This window comes from Telopea speciosissima, chromosome 9, assembly GCF_018873765.1.
Source record: "Telopea speciosissima isolate NSW1024214 ecotype Mountain lineage chromosome 9, Tspe_v1, whole genome shotgun sequence".
In the NCBI taxonomy this organism is placed as follows: domain Eukaryota; kingdom Viridiplantae; phylum Streptophyta; class Magnoliopsida; order Proteales; family Proteaceae; genus Telopea; species Telopea speciosissima.
Window position 1 is genome coordinate 11,536,195 of NC_057924.1, and position 20,242 is coordinate 11,556,436.

At 38.7% G+C, this 20,242-nt stretch overlaps 1 protein-coding gene across 2 annotated transcripts; it reads right to left on the reverse strand.

Moving 5' to 3' along the window:
• Positions 1–5,103: 5,103 nt before the first annotated feature.
• LOC122640669 (protein GID8 homolog) lies at positions 5,104–13,276 on the reverse strand. Of its 2 annotated transcripts, none has more exons than XM_043833896.1 (7): positions 13,176–13,276; positions 12,743–12,845; positions 12,365–12,524; positions 12,132–12,235; positions 8,747–8,878; positions 8,308–8,464; positions 5,104–5,410 (listed from the first exon to the last, which is right to left on the reverse strand). In XM_043833896.1, exons 2-7 carry the CDS (start codon positions 12,791–12,793, stop codon positions 5,289–5,291), a joined length of 726 nt encoding a protein of 241 aa, XP_043689831.1. In that variant the 5' UTR covers positions 12,794–12,845; positions 13,176–13,276; the 3' UTR covers positions 5,104–5,288. The 2 variants fall into 2 exon arrangements, with proteins under 2 accessions (XP_043689831.1, XP_043689830.1); XM_043833895.1 differs by having other exon boundaries at positions 12,132–12,238; positions 13,176–13,275.
• Positions 13,277–20,242: the final 6,966 nt, after the last annotated feature.

The following is a 20,242-nucleotide window of genomic DNA, read 5'->3' on the forward strand; positions in this document are numbered from 1 at the left end:
AACCCCCACACAAGAGGCCAAGAGAGGGAGGTAAACACGCTACAGAGAGAATCTCAATGCAACGAAGACAGCCTGTGATATGTCAGCAAGAAGAATGACAGGTCATTGAGATTTTAGGGGCCCACTAATCCATATTCATCTGCATATTGATTGGTCCTCCAATCTCAAATGGAATCGGATCTCTTATTTTTTTTTTTTAAAGAAAAACTCCGGAACCCATCCAGAGCCAGCGACTAGCAACAGAAAATTATCTCTTACAGTTCTCTGCCCAATACGGTTCCTAATGCCTCTAAAAAGAGGAATCGTTATCGTCTATGGTTTTCTGATCTGTGCGGTTCCCTAGTGCCTCTCACAAGAGGGGGGTGAGATCCACCTGGGGCACCTGACCGAACACCTTGCCCAGGTGGGGTCGACCCTCCTCTTGTGAGAGGCACTAGGGAACCGCACCGGTCAGGGAACTGTATCGAACCGATAAAGAATTCAGCCGGTCAGTTTTGATATGGTCCAGACTATTTTTATTGATTCAAAAATGGGTCCAAATCTCATTTTGGACACCCTTATAGGTCCCCACCTAAAAAATAAAAGTCCCAGCTAGGGAGGTGGGAAACTAGGGAGGGACCTCACAAGTCACAACCCTAGCTAAACTAACAGAGGACGGCATGAGAGAAGGTCAAAAATGTATTTAATGAAAGAATATTTATCAACCAAAAAGAAGTAAATAGTAATGCCAAAATGACTTTTTTAGATGATAACAAAAGCACGCTGGAGAAAGAGAATCAGACTCTCCACTCATCCAATTCCATTCCTATTGCCTCAGAGTTTCAGACAAAGGAGAGCTTAAAAGCCAAATGGGTGATTTGATTGATCAATGACCAAAATCCATTAGGGACCCTTTACCTCGCCGATTCATTTTACAACTGGTATTGATTGATTGATCTCTCTCTTGAGCTCATTTTGATCACTTCTGTGGTCCCCCTTTGATCTCTCCAAATGCCTTATATTTGAAGGGTTTATCTCCATGCAGAGCTCCAGATAAGAAGAGATGAGACACAACAGTTGATGGGTATTTCTCAGTCCCAGCTTGATCAGATCAGATCAAATCAAATCAAATGCTCCTATAGTCCCACTCCTTGTAAAAGTGATTTTTTCTCTAACTTCCCAAAGAGGAAGGAAAGGGCATATAAGGGCCTTAGTTAAGAAACTGCTGCGGAAAGCTTCTTTAAAGCACAAGCAAATTGCATTTGCTTGGTTCATTCCTGGGTCCTTGTTCCAGGTCTTCTTCAATCCCTTTTTTTTTCTTTATGGACAAATTTAATCTGTTCTTAAGATACAATTGCTCTTCGTTCATCTTAAATTCTGGGTTTTCATTTGCGAATCAGCATCTCTTTGTGGAATGAAGCATCCATTTCCCACGAAAGTCTGAAGCTTCTGGGCTACGGGAGTCTATATACTCTGGAGAGCAGAGCAGAGCAGCCCGAGGGAAGTTCATGTCCCATCAATTCAGAAGTAACCATATATTATACTGTGTCAACACCCCGAGAGGAAAGTTCCAATTTCCAAGTAGGTTTTCTCCATTTCCCACTGTTTGACTGTCCTTGGTCTTCCCCCATCAATTTGGTCGAAGTCCAATGGGATCAGTTGCAGAACTTTTTTCTAGGTTTCTTACTCAAGTAGGGGGGGGGGGGGGGGAACCAAACTTCTAGTTTGTAACTGTTAGCTTTTTTTATTTTCTAGAGAACACTGCAAGAACTCGAGGAAGCTCAAGCCTCCAGTCATGGGTTAGGTAAGTAAAGCTCTAATGTTGCGAAAATTGTATGAACTGGTTGGGATTTGCAGGGGAGTGGAGCGCAGTTGTTAAGTTCACTATGATGATGATTATCTTCAAGCTAAGACTTATATCTAAACAAAAGGAGCTGAGACTTATATCTAAACAAAAGGAGCTGAGACTTTTATCTAAACAAATGGATTGGGAAGGGCTACTAGCATGGGTGAATATTTGCAGTAAGAAGCATTTCAGAAGCCTTTTCTGGAGAGTGAAAGCAGCAACTAAAGAGGCCATTAAAGGTGGAGGGAAGCAGCGGTTGACATTCCAGTATGATCCTTCAAGCTATGCTCTAAACTTTGACGATGGCTACAGCAACTTGAGAGAAGAAATCAATGAATTCAAGAAAACACATGTTGGTGATTCACGTCCACTCTCTTCCTAGGATAAAGTCTCAAACCATTACTTCTTTATCCTCCCCAAGAGATTTTTCAGATGGCCTATTGTATTGTGGATGACTTAGCTCCTAGCTCCGACTCACAAGAACGTTCAAAATTCCTGTTAGTTAATGAAAATGGATGAGATTCTAGTGTTGGGAAAATAATTTGTTAGCTTTCTTGGAATAATTTTACTGCAAATTCTTTTAAGAGGAAGGAATCCAGAACACAATTGTATGGTTGTAATACACCAGCTATTTGCTGGTTGGCCCCATTCAAAATTCTGCCAATATCACTGCACATAAGACCACCAACCTAATTAAGAGCAAGAACTCCATAGCAACAACAAACCCCCCCCCCCCCCAACGTTTCCTTTTTCACTTAATTGTTTGATTGGTTGTAATGGTCAAGTTTTTATTAGATATGCAGAATCATGAGATGCAGTGAGAATGTGTATGTAAACATACGCATTCTTTCTGGTTTGCGTACATTCTCTCATTAAAAACCAAACTCATTACAAAGGAATATCAAATGGAGAATGCCCAGAGGCTCTCTCCTTTCTGGCTTTCACCACTAGCTGGTGAGCATGTGAGTCGCTACTCGGTTCTTTTTAATAACCAAAATAGAAACAAGCTCACATTAAATTTTGGTGGAAAATATAGTATCATGGGATTCAGTAATCTCTCTCTCTGAGCCCCAGCCTCGGCAATGTTGCCATTCAATTATTTTGCCTAATTCTTATGACAAAAATAACCAGCATTGGTTTGAAAACCTGGCGAGTAAACCCCATTTAAATTTTAAAATGCGGGTAGCTTCAGATTTGCTCCAATGCTGAATATAAAGATCAACCACAAGGCGGGGGCATTGTCCAAGTTATTATGAGGTGTCTTGATGATGGTATTCCTGAGATACTTCTATTCATATAATACCAAAAACTTCTATTATTTTCACATATTAGAATCCTCGGCTTTTTTTTTTTCTCATGAATTGGAAGGTTGTGCTTATCGCGTTGGTCAAGTGCTCACTTGCTGAACGCTTGGTCACGGGTTCAAGTCCTGGAACCCGCCTCTCTGAAATCAAGAGTAAGACTGCGTACATTTGACCCTCCCCAAACCCTGCTAAACGCGGGAGCCTGGTGCACTGGGTACAGCCCTTTTTTCATATTTTTCATGAATTGCCATTATGTTTCACTTATTTTTGGGGCACCAGTATCATGGTCACTTATGAAACCATTAACCTCATCTCAGCCTACACATCAATCAAAGCCCAAAGCAATTCCAACAGCAGTATATCCTCTCAATGACATCATTCTTCAAAAACTAAGAAATCACTAAGACTAGTGTTTTTACCAACAAAAAAAACTAAGACTAGTGTTCACCTACGGTAATAAATCATATTTCTTGCATTCTAATCAATCAGTTTATTACGAGAACAATACATCATAAAACATGATGACCATAATAAGAGTATTCATACTTTATTGATAAAATCATAAGGATAATGAAGTTTTGCCAATAGTAATCAGTAATACTTCTATTTGCACTATACCTTATTGATAAGTTTTGCCAATAGTGACCAGTAATACTTCTATTGGCACTATACCCTGTCAAATTATCAATATACAATCTGAAATAAGAAGCACTGATTGATTTGCTCATGTACCAACTAAAATACATTATCTTTCTTGCAACCTAAAATCCTTGTGCATTAATAGACAAGCAGAAAGCTACAATAAAAGGCATAAATGATTTGGATAATGATGATTGATTCAGTAGATGCAGTACTCTGCTAGAAAGGAGAAATTAAACCAGTTCCTGTTGGTTGGGTTGGTCTGGTTCAAATCTGATGCAGTTTTCCAGTTTAACCCAGCATGTGTACCGTTCCCGTGTAGTTTAGGTCAGTTTCCTTTTAGTTACTATTCTTTTTGGTTTGTTTCTATTTTCAGGTCTACAGTCAGTTTAGGAGACCTCCCATATCGTTTGCGATTGGGAGATTATGGACATATTTGTTTCAACTATTTATTTGCTGCTTTAAGTCTTTATAAAGTTAATGTTTAGTTTTAAGCATAGTCGTCATGGCATCTAGATGACCCAAGGCATTAGAGGGGGCCTAGAGGCAAGGCGACACCAACAAGGCAATCAATGCGTCCAAGGCGCCTAGACACCTAGGTGACGCCTTGACTACTATGTTCACATTGCTGTTCACAGTCCTGCAACAACACCTTATCTTCTCTTATTTTTACTCTTTATTCTCTCTCTTAAGCCCACCACAAGCAGATCCTTCTTTTGATCTGCATGAGGTCTGTCAACCACCTATTGTTCACCAGAATTTCAAGTCAACCAATATTCTTGATGCAGATAAAGTAGATAGTTCTGCTGGTGGTGAACAGCAGGGTTGAGAGCATAGAGAAAAAAGGAGGGGAATAGAGATAACGGAGAGAGGAATACAAGAGACATAGGCCTAAAGAACTTTATAAAGATTCAAAACAAAAAATAAAAATAGAAACAAATATTGCCCCAATCTCCCATTCGCAAGCTGTATAGGAGGTTTCCTAAACTAGCTATAAAACTGAAAATACAAACTACTAAAGAAAATAAAAAGGACACTGACCTAAACAACTGGATTTATAAGAACCTACTCTAGCCCAACTATTACAATGTAATAATAAAAATGAGCAAATAAAATCCACACAGAATCTGGCATGAACAGTACACATGTTAGAGGCCTAAACCAGAGAACTGGTACAGAACTGAACCCAACCAACACAACCCGTAGGAACTGATTTGCTTTCTCCTTTCTAGCAGAATACAGCATCACTATTGCATCAATGATAATATCAATCATAAAGATGATCTATTATTAGCAACAATAACCTTGTGATATAGCTTGGTCAATGAGCAAATATTAGCTAAGGAAAAGTTTGTCAATGAGCAAGCATGTGTACAATAGAGCATCAAAGGCCAGAATGAAAAGGGAAAAAATCATACTACCCAAACTCCCAAGTATTCACATGAGTCTTCATTCTGCTCATTCAATGCAGTAGTACATGGACTGACCCAGTTTTTTCACATTTGAAGTTTTTACATCCTTCAAACGGTAGGATCCTCCAGTATGGCAGTGGATAAATCATTTATTCGGGGATACACAGCCTTCTCATCAAGTTGATTCTGAGCCCAGATCAGCATCTTTAACAAGCTTGGAAGCTTTGGATCTGTGATTCAACAGAGAAATGATCCTACTATAAACCTTCCACGAATTTTATTACTAGAGAAGAACAGAAGCTGAGCACAGGCATACAGTAGGGACAAGTGGGAATATAGCATCATTTAGAAGCACAAACAGGAAATGATGTTGGTCCAAAATATATAGAGGTATCTAAATAAGCAATATTCTTCAAAGAAAGAGCGTCACTTAGATTAGTAAAGGACATGAAATCAATCAAATGTGAATAGCTAATTCCCTGTGATGCAAATATATCGGAAAAGTGGGACTATTTAGTGAAAACAAGCCTTGGGCTGGGCTACATATGTGTTGAGACTTTAGTCCAAGCGGTTTTCATTGTAATTGGCCACTTTCATGGGCTTAAAATATGGATTATGTTAGGAATGCGGGATTTATTAGTTAATTAGGTTGTGGTCATAGTGTGTGTGTTTTCTTTTAAATTATGTTACTATATATTTATAATATCTTAGTTGGATTAGATGGGATACTGAGATGTTAGATTTCCAGCTTGTCTCAAATTTGTAGTCTTTTAATAAAATAAGTTGTTTCTTTATTATTTTCTTTTGGACAAGGTTATCTGTAAACAGTAACTATGCAATCTTATTTTGGGTTAGCAAACACTATAAATACATGTAAGAGCTTATGGCCTCTCCAACCAATTTGAGAAGCAATACAGTTTAGATTTTTCTGAAAATTACCATGGATTCAGTATATGCTTCATTGGATTCTCAGGTGCTCTTGGTGGATTCCTTAGCGGAAGAATGTATTTTGGTGGATTCAAAAACTACTGCAGGTGGATTCCTGCCTATAATCCCTTACTCTCTTTCTATCTATTTTATTCAAGTTCGAGGTCAGATTTTTGTCAAATTCTTCAACTTGCAGCTCTTCTGTTTTCACTCAATTTTCAGGTTTTGTTCTTCTTCAATGATCTCGCTAATTGCTGGTCTAATTTGATACGTCAATTTCTATTCTCAAATCTGGAATTTTATGGTATAGCCCTCAACTAGTTTCTGCTAGACTATTCTGGTCAGGAAACTGTTTTACATTACTCAGTTTCATTCAATTTAAAATAACATGAATCAAGAGAAAGAAACTGAACATTTCAAGTGTTTACAAGTCCCAATCTACACGCATGTTGCCTTAAAGAGCATGCCCAAGTCCTCTCTGATGTAGATATGGTCATTCGATTGGGCTCTAAGGTGGGCATGTACCTGGTCCATATCGAGGATTTATTCAAATCCATATCGAGCCAGCATAGTATAAGGAGATCGACATGCATATCTTATGGGCCCCAGGGCCAGATAACTTAGAGATTGAGTTGAAGTTTAACTACCAATTCCGTGGAGGCTTGTTAGGATCAATTCTACTTAATTGTATTTCCTATTTCAATTATGATTTGTAATAGGATTTTACTTCCATAGTTAGTTTAGGACTATTTAGTTTTCTATAAATAGATTGTATTAGCCATTAGCTAAGGACGATTGACTGGAGAATTATTAAAAGCTTGAAGAGTTTCTTCATGGAGCTGTATGATTCAGTAATCATGGGTGTGATGCCTTGGACAGTGAGTGCCTGAACCATCGGTGGGATACCATTGTTACTTCTATTATTCTCCTTTTCTATGTCATGTATTCTTACCATAAAGGTACTGCTATCTACTCGTCAATTAGCATCCTCAGATCTATTATTAATATTGGTTCTCGGATTTCTGATATTTTCGACACTAAAACCCCTGATCTAATAACCAGCGGCACCCCTGTTTTTTTATCACTTTTCAACCTGATCTCGTTGGCCACTGCATGCTGATCTACTTGGCAGATTAGGATCATCTCTTAGGGTTTTCAAGGCCCTCCTAAGAGGAGTACCTGACCTGGGTTTGGGCTGGTTCTGAAGTGTAGAACAGCTGTTATTAAAAAATCACCTAAATTCTACCTGTGTTAAAACAGACGTGACTTCTTTTGATTACTATAAATCTATCCATCAACTGAGAACTAGAATTTGGGAATTAATTGATTAGCCCTAGGTGAAACACGATCTGAATTTGAGGCTCATCTGACTCTTGGATTCAAGTTAATTTGGAATCTCTTTTCTCTGCTGAACTTGGTTTAAGATTTGGAACTTCTCAAATTACTTCCAATCTGACCTTTAGATCTTTCCTAACTTCTGAGGAGTATCGATACTACTAAGTAGTGATTGTTGGACAAAGTTTGACCTTCATCTGAGAAGATTGACTTTTCTGTTGACTTTTGGGTTGCCTTTCTGATTCAGAGGTTTGGCGTTGGGGATCCTGTCTGAGAACGTTTTAGGTTTAGGGTTCATTCTACCCATCCCCTTCCCCCATCACTCTCTCTTCAGTCTCTTGATTGTCTCATAGCCCCAACATGGATAGAGGGACCACATCGTACACCTAGTTGAGTATCTTAAAGTACAAAGATGCCATTTTGGGACACACGAACAACCGAATCTTCTTTTCCACTGCTGAGTTTGAAAGGGAAATCCAGCATTGTGTTAAATACCATGAAGGATTCAAGCACCAGTGACATCCCTCCAAGAAGGATGATCTTCTTAAGGGATTGAATGTTCAACAGAATAATTGGTAATGGAATAGAGAATGAGTGAAGAAAATGCAGTGACCAAAAGAAACTGGTTGAGCAATTACAAATATCATCTCCTTTTAATCAGCATCAAAGTGTTTCAAACAACATATATATATATACATATATATACAAGCACAGAAAAAGAAATATGCAGGATATACAGTGCATGTCCTGTACATATACAAAAGTAATACCACTATGTCAATAGAATTGCCTACTACAAACAGGAAAAGACATCAGAAAACAAAAACAAATATACATTCAAATAAAGCAGCAGAAATCTACCAACCTTTTTCATGACTCTGGCTAGTCAGAATGGCTGCATTCACCTCACTAGCAGTCTTCAGACGCTGTGATATATCAAGAAGCTCTCCAACAGGGCAATTTGACACATCTTCAAATGCCAAAAGTGCAACAGTCCTTTCCAACTCTTCTAAAAAGCTTTGCTGCATAAAAAAACAAGTCGCTTAAACCTCAAGAAAATTGTAAAGAAAGCAATCAAAATATGGTTGTTGCTGCTATTTCATTCATGCAGGATATGTACTAACCTAAATATCTCATTCTATAAAACCAAAGAATAGTCAATTTTTTAAAATAATAACTTAAGAAACACTGGAACCAATGATTCAGAATCTACCATTTGGAGACAAGAAAATAAAGTGATCTTTCATTTAATCCAAACTGGGACAGGCAAGCATAACAAAAGCCAAAAGGAATCTAAAAGTTACATTTTCTTCACCCCTTGGTGCAAGCTCCTCCTGAGCAAACTCCAGTGCTTCCTCTACTTTTCCATTGCGTATTAATTCAATCAACCTTTGCTGTTGCAAATGGAAAAATAGTTGTGGATTCGTATCCAGTATCTGCAACAGACAATCAGAGGAGTGAGAAGTCACATTGCAAGGACAATCACTTGGTTGCTAATCTCAGGAAGAAAAGAACTACAGATTCATCAACCAAATAATAGGTAATTATTTATTTCAAGAATAAGCCACATGTCAAGACTTCATGATCATAAATAAAAATAATAATCAAAGTTACATGTCATGGAATCAATATGCAGATAATTTCAGTCAAAGTAGATTTTAACCACAGATAGGGCTGGAAATTGTACCCGCCTACCCACCTTCCCCGACCATTCCTAAGGTACGATTATGTAGATATGTCACTTAGGGCTTATTTTAGTGGAAATAAGCTTTGGGTTGGGTCATATATGCATTGGGACTCCCATGGGTTTATTTTGTAATCAGCCAATTTAATGGACCTAAAATATGGGTAGAAAATACGAAAACGGGATTCACTTACTTAGTTTAGTTAAGAGTTCTATTTTGAGTTTGTTTTCTTTATTATTTCACTTTCTTAGTCAATTTAGGCGACCTTATTAGTTAAGGATAGGGTTAGGCCTTTCCTTTTTAGTGTCTAAGTCTAACTTTGAGTCTTCCATAGTTGTCAAGGCGTCAACTAGACAACACCTAGGTGTCCAGGCGCCTTGGTTGACTAGGTGGGCGGCTAGGACGCCTTGATTGCCTAATTGGTGTCGCCTGGAATTTGGACCCTCTCCACCACCTTGGGTCGCCAAGACATCGTGACAACTATGGAGTCTTCTATATAAGTTTGTAATGGAGGCCAACATTGTATTCGAATTTGATTAATGAAATATTAGCTTTAACCTTCGTTAAAATCCTGAGATAAGTTGGGTCAGATGCCCATTCCCTTCCATCGCTTATTGAATCCAAACCCTAATTTTGTTCAAATCGAGTTCAAGAGTGCTACAAGCTGCTGGGATTTCTTTCAATTGATTGTCACATTGATTTCTTGAAGATTATTACATCAAGATCATTCCTGCATCAACAGGTTACAAATTTGTGGGTTTTTATTTGTCACTGCAACCAAGGAAATTGTTCCCTCATTTGAGTTCCCATTGTTCTCTTGTTTCCCTTATTCTTAGTTATTGTTCTGTTGGTTCCCTCATATGATTTTAGTCCCCATTGTTCTCTTGGTTCCCTCATATGATTTCTTGTTTACTGGAGTGTTTTTTTATTTGATCCTGCCTGGGATTAGACCTATTCAGGTTCTAGTCTTACATTAGTCCCCCCCCCCTTGTCTACCTCCATACCTTCACCCCCCACCCTCAGAGTAGCTCGTTCTTTCCACCTCACTGAAGGTGTGTTGGAAGAAGGAAAAAAAAGAGGTCATCGGTCAGATGTTCACCCCTAAGTACCCATTCACCCCTCAGCCCCTATAACCACAGTGTTACAGAACGAGACCAGAACAGCTGCATCGAGTCTGCCTGAGCCCAGGGGCATGTTGGTTTCTCGTTAAATTTCTCCGAGCTCATTTTCGGCTACGATAAGATCCCCTGACCCAGTCTGGCATGGGCTCCGGTAGGCGGTAAGATCCTCCCAGCACTAGCAGATTCACTCTTTTGCTGGTAGTTGGTTCTGGTTTTATCTTTGTAGGCTCTTTCCTTCCTGTGCTTACGCCTTGTTTGTGCTACTGGTTCTTTTTCTTTTCTTAGCTCTATCTATTGATTTATTTATTTTTTATTTTTTATGTTAGTTTGCTACTGGTGTTTGCTGTACCCTTAATATTCTACTGTTTTGGTGTTTAATTGCTTATTGATTTTTTTTAACGAGAAGCCATGAGATTGCTCTGATCTATTGCATCATCTTTTACTTTGCGTTATTAATTTGGCCAAGCTGTACTATTGGATTCATAGTATTCTGAGCTACATATTCAGTTATCCCTTTATACTACTGCATAATCACCTTGTTTAGTGTGACACAAGTTGCACCACCGTATTGGTACCATTTCCTTCTTATATGTTATGTTATTCTAGTTGCTCCTTTTATTGCTGCCATTTTAAGTTACTGGTTTGGGGGGTCTGAGATATTTATTCCCGCGTATGAATCACTTGTTCACGCTTTCAATATTATTTATTTAGTTCTTGCACTGTTGTACCATCCCTTCGATGTCTTGCTTTGTTCGACTATGCACCTTCTTTAGCTGTGTGAGTGTCTTTTAATGCATTAGGTGTGCTTTCCCCTCTACCCTTTTGTATATTCTTATCTACTATTTTTCTATTTTCATATAATGGTGCATCAGGTAGGCAGCCGGCACTTTATTTATCCAGCCAATCACCTTTTAAATGGATCCTCTTGTTTTCTGATCTCTTTCTCTTTTTCTTTTTATTTTTGTTATCATGTCTTTTCATCCTTATTTGGCTTGCTATGACTCTTATTTCCTAAACCAACTTTTCCAAAAATTGGAAACTACAATAAGACTCTATATAAATACAATAACTAACTCATAACCCACACTTACAAAAGCCATCAAACACCTAAATCGATATCTGCCACTGGGCCCCACAATAAGAATGCTATTAATTTAAATATTATCCTATACTATTGGACTATATTATTACATTGCTTCACATAAAAAAATACAGATTTCAAAACCAAATTATAAGATCAAACCATCTCAAAGTGTTGAAATTCATGCTCCTGTACTGCATGTTAAAAGTCAGGTTTAGGAAGGCTACTTAGGAGTTCTCCTTATGTTAGACTCAACACTTCCCGGCCTATTACCAAGACCAACATCTAGCTAATAAGCAGATTTTGGAGCTATCGAAGTGGAGATAATTTAATGGATTCACAAAAAACTATGAGTAAGCAAAATTAGATGATGGAAAGTTAACAGTGATAGTTCGCAGGCATTTAAAATGAAGATCAATAAGACGACAAAAAATAACACAAGTTGAAGCAGGGAGAAAAGTCATGAGTTCTTATGATTTAGCATAAAGGAAAAAGATCCCCCCAGGTCACGTGGCGCCTGCGCCCAGACAGAGGGGGGAAATGACGCCCCTGCCCTGTGAAATATGAAAAACCCACCCTGTCAATGCCCCTGCATGCCCCCTCATTGGCCCCCATACTAGTACTGGTGCAGGGGCCACGTGATCGGACAGTGTAACTCTCTTTTGCATGCCTGAAACTACAGCTCATCAATTGCAAGTCCAACAAGACCAAGTTCAATTTAACAAACTTTTTTTTATCATCCAGGAATGCTGGATGCATTTTCTAATCAAAATGAAACAGGGTAACGGATATATCATCTTACCTCGGGATTCAGATCATTAACCTTTTCAATTGCATCCTCAACATTTCCACACTGCACTGCCGTCTTTACTGCCATGCGGTCAGTAATTGTAGCAAGATCAATATCTGCTGTTGGCTGATAAGGAAGGCTTATATACAATAATCATACGTGAAGCAGTGACCATCAAAAAGTAGAAATAGATAATGGCAAAGAATGAATGAATGAAAGGAAGGAGGATCAACTGGTAAGGATACGTTCAGTGCCAGACTCCATCCGAAATTTTTCTGCAGCTTCAACATAACCCTCTGTCACAAGAAAATTCATCACTAGTTTATTCATATCTTCCTTCCTAATCTTTACGTCTTCTAGTTTCTTTTCCCACTCCTCCCTTGTAATCACTTTCTTTGAGGTGGACTGCATCAAATTGCATTTTACATACGTTAAAACCATTCTCTGTATTCTAGGTTATAGTGCCAAAACGAGTGACCTAAATTCAGGTGCAGAAAAAAAAATACTGAACCAAAACATCGATCAGCTGGAAGATAACCAAACCCTAGATGACCAATAAAAAGGGGAACAACAAACAAAAACACAGGAAAACACGTTCAAAATGAGGAAAATAGTATATTTACCATTGTTTCGATGGCTGCAAGCTGACCGACGACTATCCAGAATAATGACATCAGTACGCCTCATGCAGATCCATTGAATTAGAGAACAAATTATACAGTCATCCTAGGAAACCCAAACAAAAACGCCATCCAATAAGAGAATCTTAAAATGCAGATTAAAATTTTCTAGGGTTTTACCCTCGTATCTCGGAATGAGAATATCGATAGCTAGGGAAACAGAAAGCATGGTATCTCTTTTCAACTTTCAGAAACCCTAGATTAAACAGAAGAAGAATAAGAAATATGCTTTTAGCATTGCATGATTTGGAAGCCAAGCAAAAGCTGATTCATATTAATCGAGAAGGAAACTGAACCCAGTGGCAAAAAATGTGAATTTGGTAACCAATTAGTGGCCTGGAATGATTTGTGATGGGATTCTTAGGGGATAACGTACCTTCCGATACGGTTTATCGACGAGTCTATGCTCGAATCTGGGCGAGCTTTACCGGGAGATGCCGGAGATTCTCTCCTTGTTTGACGTATTCGATAAACTGTTGTCGCGTCTTCCCAGGATTTTATTTTGGGCAGCACAATTTGATGACCGTAATGCTACCCGGCGTTTAAAACAAAAGTTATTTCTCCCACCCCTTAGTCAGAAATTCTACCTTTGATTCCTCCAAAAAAGTGAATTCTTCCCTCTTGTTTTCCCCTCTAATCTTGAAATACCCAAATTACCCCTCATAATAAATATCCTATTAACCTTTTGTTTTTTTTTTTTTTGGTAAAATCCTATAAACCTATTCACATCACCGAGATTTTCTCCTTTTTTTATTATTTTATTTATTGGAGAAAGTTTTCATTCATGATCGTGTAAACCATGTATGCGAGAGGGTGAGAGTTTCCAGGTAATAATTAATGAGTGGGTATTTATGCATTTTCCAACTTTTTGTGAGAGACTCTCTCCTGTACACGGTTTACACGACCGTGTACAAAACCTTTCCCCTTATTTATTTCTTCCTTTCTTCTTCTTATTGGAAATGCCACATTGCAAATCCCTCCCCCACCCTCACCTACCACCTCTATGTCTACCCCACCCACCTTGCAAACCTTGCAACCCCACCCCCACCCCACCCCACCCCACCCTACCCTACCCTACCCTACCCTACCCTCTCCTCCCCTACCCCCTCTACGAACCATCCCCCTCCAGTCCTCCCTCTCCTCCTCTACCCCCTGTATGAACCATCCCCCTCTGGTCCTCCCTCTCCCGCTCTCACTCTCAAGTCTCACCTCACCTCCCCTCCTCTCCCTAAGCCCCCTCCTCTTTTGACTGTGCCCGTACACCATCCCTGTTGCAACCCCGCTACCACACCCACCCACCCCCTCCAAACAACAGGGGTGGGCTTTGCAGGGTGGATGGGTGTAGTAGCAAGGTTGCAGCAGGGGTGGGGTACAGGCGCAATCAAAAGAGGAGGGGGTTTGGGAAGAGAGACAAGGGATTGCATGCCAAATCTTCCATAGGAGAATAGCATTAAATTGAGCTAGCTTTCTAATATCTCTTTTAATCAAATCATGGACCTCAAACCATGATTTAACCCACTTAGCAAAAGAGAGGTAGATCTCTGAGGGGTGAAGGCAGAATGAGGATCCAAAATAGGCTAACTTAGCCCGATTATAAGTTGGAAGGGCATGTGTAACAAACTGAACTGTTTCATTGCAATATGAGCAATATGGGTTTGAGATTAGGTTTTTCTCAACTAATATGGATTTAACATGTAAAGCATCATGGCAAACCCTCCAAACAAAAGGACTTGATTTGGGGGGCGATATTTATATTCCAAACAGCTTTCCAAGTATAGGATGGGAGGGGGTTTGATCTAGCGAAAAGGGAAGATGAATTGAAAAATGGTAAGTTGTTTTGACTGAAAAACACCATTACAATCATAAATTCAAATCAACAACAATAAAAAATAGTGGAACTCAAAGGAATTTTGTTACCTCATCAGCAAAATCATATGGAAAATTAGAAAACATGAGGTTGACTTTCCATTTCATATTGACCATGTCAATAAGATCAACAACAAACTCTATATTACAATGAGTCGGTTTAGAATTGGGAACTCTAAAACATTGGATGAAGGGAACCGAGGGATCAAACCATATATTAATTGATGAGCCAACTCCATCGCCAATAATCCTTCTAATGCCCTTACAGAGGATGTCTCTTCTAGCAATGACACTTCTCCAACCATGGGAGGATTTTTAGGAATGTGAGTGTGTAAAAATGAAGATTTATGAAAATACCATGCTTTTATACACTTAGCCCAAATAGAAGCGCTAGACTGAAATGGCGAAGATCCCTAAAACCTAATTATCCTTCACTTTTGCTCTTAGTCATGAAATCCCAATTGACCCAACAAATTATTTTTTTCATCATTGATGTGACCCACCAAAAGTACTTTTGAATATGAATAATTTCTTCAGTGATACACTTTGGGAGGAGGAAACAAGACATCAAATGATTATGAATAGTTGAAACGACAGATTTTATAAGAACCTCTCTCCTCGCATAGGATAGAAGTTTTTCCTTCAAACCTTGCACTCTATCCCTAACCCTAGCAATGATGAAAGATAATGTTTTAGACTTTGATGAACCAATGTTAGAAGGAAGCCCAAGATAAATGTCAGAGCAAGAAACATGTTTCACATTGATGATTTCCAAAATGTCAACTCTGAATTGATAAAAAAGATCACCCTTTTTATGGTTGTCCATTTGACCTGAGGCACCTCTATAGAGAAAGAAGACACCACAAAATTATTGAGAATCTCTAAGAGTAGTCCACACGAAGAAGTAACCATCAACAACAAAGAATATGTGGAAAACCCTTTAGGCCTCTTCTATCAACTGTGAAAGTAAAAGGCCTCTTTTGATCGTTCATATTATTGATGATACAGTATAGAGCTTCTAAGCAAATGAGGAAGAGATATGGGCTAATGGGGTCTCCTTGACAAAGCCCATGACTAGGGTTAATGGTAGTGGAAGGAAAACCATTAACGAGTTCTATATTTCATTATGGAAATGCATTAATCAATCAATTTTATCCAACTATTCCCAAACCCAAGTAGGAACTTGAACCCAGATAGGGTAAAAGGTACTGTCTTCACGGGCGCTGATCAAATGATCATAAGATTTCCTTATGATGACCACAACTCCCATACAAACACATCATACACAACGGAAGACTTATTACTAGAGTTGGGTTATACTACTGAATTGCAAACATATAAAAGCATTGGTGGCAAATCTGATACATATTTAAAATCAATTATTCTAAAGTGATAAATTGTTTTTTCCGGTAATAATTCTAAAGTGATATTACATATTTAAAACCATCGTAATTAGATCACTAATAAAACTCTTTACATCAACATCATTCTCAATGGCTCTCAAGCCCTGTCTCTAACGTTCGAGCAACCTGGGCATTCACAGCCCACAATATCTGGAGATATACATACATACCCTCCAATCTCATCATCTATAAAATAACACCAATAGAGAAGTGAGCTAAAAGCTCAATGAGGTAAACATGCTAATATATAAAAATGTACAAATGCATATAATTATTAATGAAAAACATAACTTTACTGGTTAAGTATAGCCATTGGTGAACTACCGGATGTGCACATAAGAGTGAGAGGTCAGCTAGGTCTCACATCACTTATTCTACTCATGTATCCCTGTCACTCCAGCCTGGCGAGGAATGATGTGAGACAAATCTCCTCCTCTCCGTTTTCCCTTCCTCTGCAACTTTGTTGGGGTTGTCATTCTGGATGTAGTCAAATAGAAACAACATTGAAGGCTCAAGGAAGGTCGAAGACAAAGAGGTGATGTTCTATGTGGAAGGCTCAAAGGACGAGGGGTTTGCAGGAAAGAGAGTAGAGTCAAAAAGAGTGGGAGAGGGGTTACCTTGTGGAGACCAAACACATGAAAAAAACAAGATTTTGGGGGTGTTTTCACTTACTTTAAATAAAAAAAGTTGTAAAAATGATACAAAACACATGGAAAAATGAAAAATGATCATATAATAAGATGATACCAAAAAGACCTCAACTCTTTAAAAACCTATTTTTATTTATACACATTAAAAAAGATAAAAAGTAAGGTTATAACTTGGTAGTTTACCTAATTGAAGAGAACAAGGTCTACCCTTGGTAAGCTGGCAGCATTACCCGACTCCCAGAGTGTCAAAATCAAACTAAAACCGAACCTAACCATTTAAATCAAAATCGTGAAAACATTTAATAAATGGTTCAATTATGGTTTCAAAATTAAGATCGTTTAGTTAAACGGTTCGTTTAACTGAATAAACCGTTTAATATTCTTAAATATACATAAATATGCTAAAAGCAAATAGAAACCGTTTACGGAATCAAATTGAACGTTTAATAATTGATTCGGTTATGATTTCAAAGTTGAGACCGTTTAGTTAAACTGTTTGAATCGAACCGATTAACTCTCACATGAGTTCATTTAAAAGAACGGAAACGTACAAAACCCCAAAACCCCGATTCATCCGGCCTTTCTTCCTCTTTTCTAACACTTCCCTACTCCGCCACTCTCATTCTCTGCCGGCACTTGCGGCACAGAGCTCTGCAAGTGCCTCTGACCAGCAGCCATTTGTGTATCAAAACTAACTTCATATGCTCCAGGTATCCGAGTTAATATCAGGTAAGAGATTCTACATCTCACTGTTTATTTTTACTCTCAGCAAAGGAGTAGTGGAGGTTAATATTCAATCTTTTTGGCGGAAGTTGTTCATTGTTCTGTTAATTATCTCTATCGAGTCGGCGACTGCATCTATGCAAATCGGAAGTTTGTTTTTTCTGCAGAAGTTCGTTTGATATATAGTTTCTGAAACCTGATTCCTGTTTGCTATGGATACTATCTGAAATTTTGTGTTAGCGTGTAAGGGGTTTCGTACATCACGAGTTCTGTACGAAGCTTGAGATTCTGCAAGTTTTTGTGTTAGCGTGTAAGGATTTACATAGAGTTAGGCCTTTGGTGCTTAATAAAATACTTAAATAGGCTTTGAGTGCTTAATAAAATACTGAAATCTAGCGTATGCCGAGAATGAGTCCTCCAGTACTTAATAAAATACTGAAAGGTTCTATGGGCGAAAATTTGGTAACTTCAACTCCATTAACAACCACTTACGAATCATTTTTCGGCCTACACCCCTTATCACAATTTTTGGATCAAACAGATCCATTGACACAAATATTAATGGGCGAAAGTTGAGTTATTTAGGTCCTGGAGGAGCTCGTCCAGGGTGGCATCTCACTCATGGCTCAGGGCCCGGAAGTAGGCCTTCTTCACCCTCTACCTAAGCTGCACAGGAAAGGCCCAAAGCAAATCCTGGGGAACAGTAAGGCTGCGTTTTGTAACGATGCTGTTTTGGGAACACTGTTCTTTGACAAAATCATCTTTTGCTGTTTCTTCATTGAAAGATCATTCTTTACCTATTGTTGGGCGTTTGGTAAACTTGTTCTGGAATTGTTCCCGGGATCGTCCCTTAACCGAAGTGTAAAAATGAAAAAATACATTTAGTTTAGCGGGCATGGAGCGATTCGAGGTGGTTAACTTGTATACCCTAATTCTCAAACTTGGAGTTCACGTTCTGATCTAGCAAATCGACTTTTTAGATGAGTTCCATAGTTTTGGACAGGACGGGGGGAACCAGGAGGTAAAGCGGCTGTTATAGCAATTGGGCAAATACGTGTATACTAGCTTATTAGCAAAAAAAAATCCAAATCTCAAAACCCCAAAACCCATTCACGATCGAAACCTTCTTCGTTTCACTTTCCATTCACGATCGAAACCCCAACACCTTGAGCCGCTGCCGTTTCCTGCAAACCATCCTCAAATCGAAGGAGCCTTAGGATACCTCTGTAATCAACACTGGAGTTGAGCACTTGAGCTACAACCTGAGAACCAAACATTCCCAAATCCTAACTCTCTCGCTGGTGTCTTTCTCTCTAATCCCCATCACAGATTTGCGGACTAACAAATAGGGGAATTGTGGCTACTGATGTCTTTCTCTCTAATCCCCATTACCCCTCACCCGGATTTGCAAACTAGCACTATCCTCTCTCACGATTAACCTCAAACTCGGAACAATTTCAACAATTCGAAGCTTCAAGACCGTCCAAACGAGGAGGAGAAAAGAGAATTTCCCCCCCCCCCCAGAAGAGTTGTAGTGAAGGAGCGATGTGATCGTTGTGGTGGTGGAGAGCTTGTGATACGACAACAGAAGGTAGTTAATGGCCTTGCAATTGACTTGGCAATCGGAAATCCTTGAGTCCAATTTGCAGCAGATAGATAGATAGATAGATAGACTCCATACCTTCTCTTTGTAGCGGCGAGTTGAAGAGAGATGAGCTCCTTCAACTGAGAGAGATACCCCTAACGGATTTCTTGGGTTTCATTGGGTTTTTAGGGAACAATCTTCTTTAAACTCATCTTCAAATGAAGAAACATGGGTCGACATGTTTTAAAAAAACAGAAGTCGTGCGTGCCCTAACAAGAACTTGCAATGCGGAGGAAAAGAGATTCAAGAGAAAACCCTTTCGTGCCTTAATTTTTGGAAGAGGTAGGGCACTTCCTCCAACGAAACCTCTGATTCTGATAAGCTTCCCCCCCCCCCCCTTCTTCTTATTGTGCCCAATCAACTACAAAGATAGATTTGTATTGTTTACTGGTCGTTCATGAACTTCTTTATGCATGGTATTTTTTTCAGTTGATGGCTCCATGATTTATTTAACTATTAGAATTTTTTTTAGCCGTGGAAATAATTTAGGTTGTAGTTTAGATCTTTTCAAATGTTAAAAGTACTCGTGACAATCAAGTAATTAACATTTCAAAGCTATATCCTTTGGGCAATTGTATTATGATGCTTTGTTTGATGGACAAGAAGCTGAATGGTGTAAACAATGTGTTTGCTTCTTTTCCCCCCTTTGATGCTTTGGATATACAAATTAGCGAGTGTGTAATTTAGGATGAACCACTTCCATATATAATAAAAAAAAAAAAAAAAAAAAGGAAAAAAAAAGGATGAACCACTTGGCTGTAGCATTTGGACACTATTCTCATTCTTATTGCTTTATTGAAATATCTATTGTTTTGCGCTTTTGCTAATTGGAAAGTGTATGTGTTTGTGTAGTTTACAGTTTACACAAAGTCATTTCCTCATTTTATGGCTTGTATGTGATTCTTGATGTGGCTTAAAGTTTTGATTCTTGATATAAGAATGATTATATCATTGCTATACTAGGTATATTAGATCTATATAAAAAAAATACTAGGGCTCCTAAGCAATGCCTAGGTGGGCGCCTTGTTGCCTAAGTTCTTAGGCGGCCCTCCAACGTCTTGGGTCGCCTAGGTGCCGTGACAACTACGGAAATCTAGTACATTTCGATTGGCCGTATCGGTTGATCATTTTGGTGGTCAAATGGTCATATTTTGGC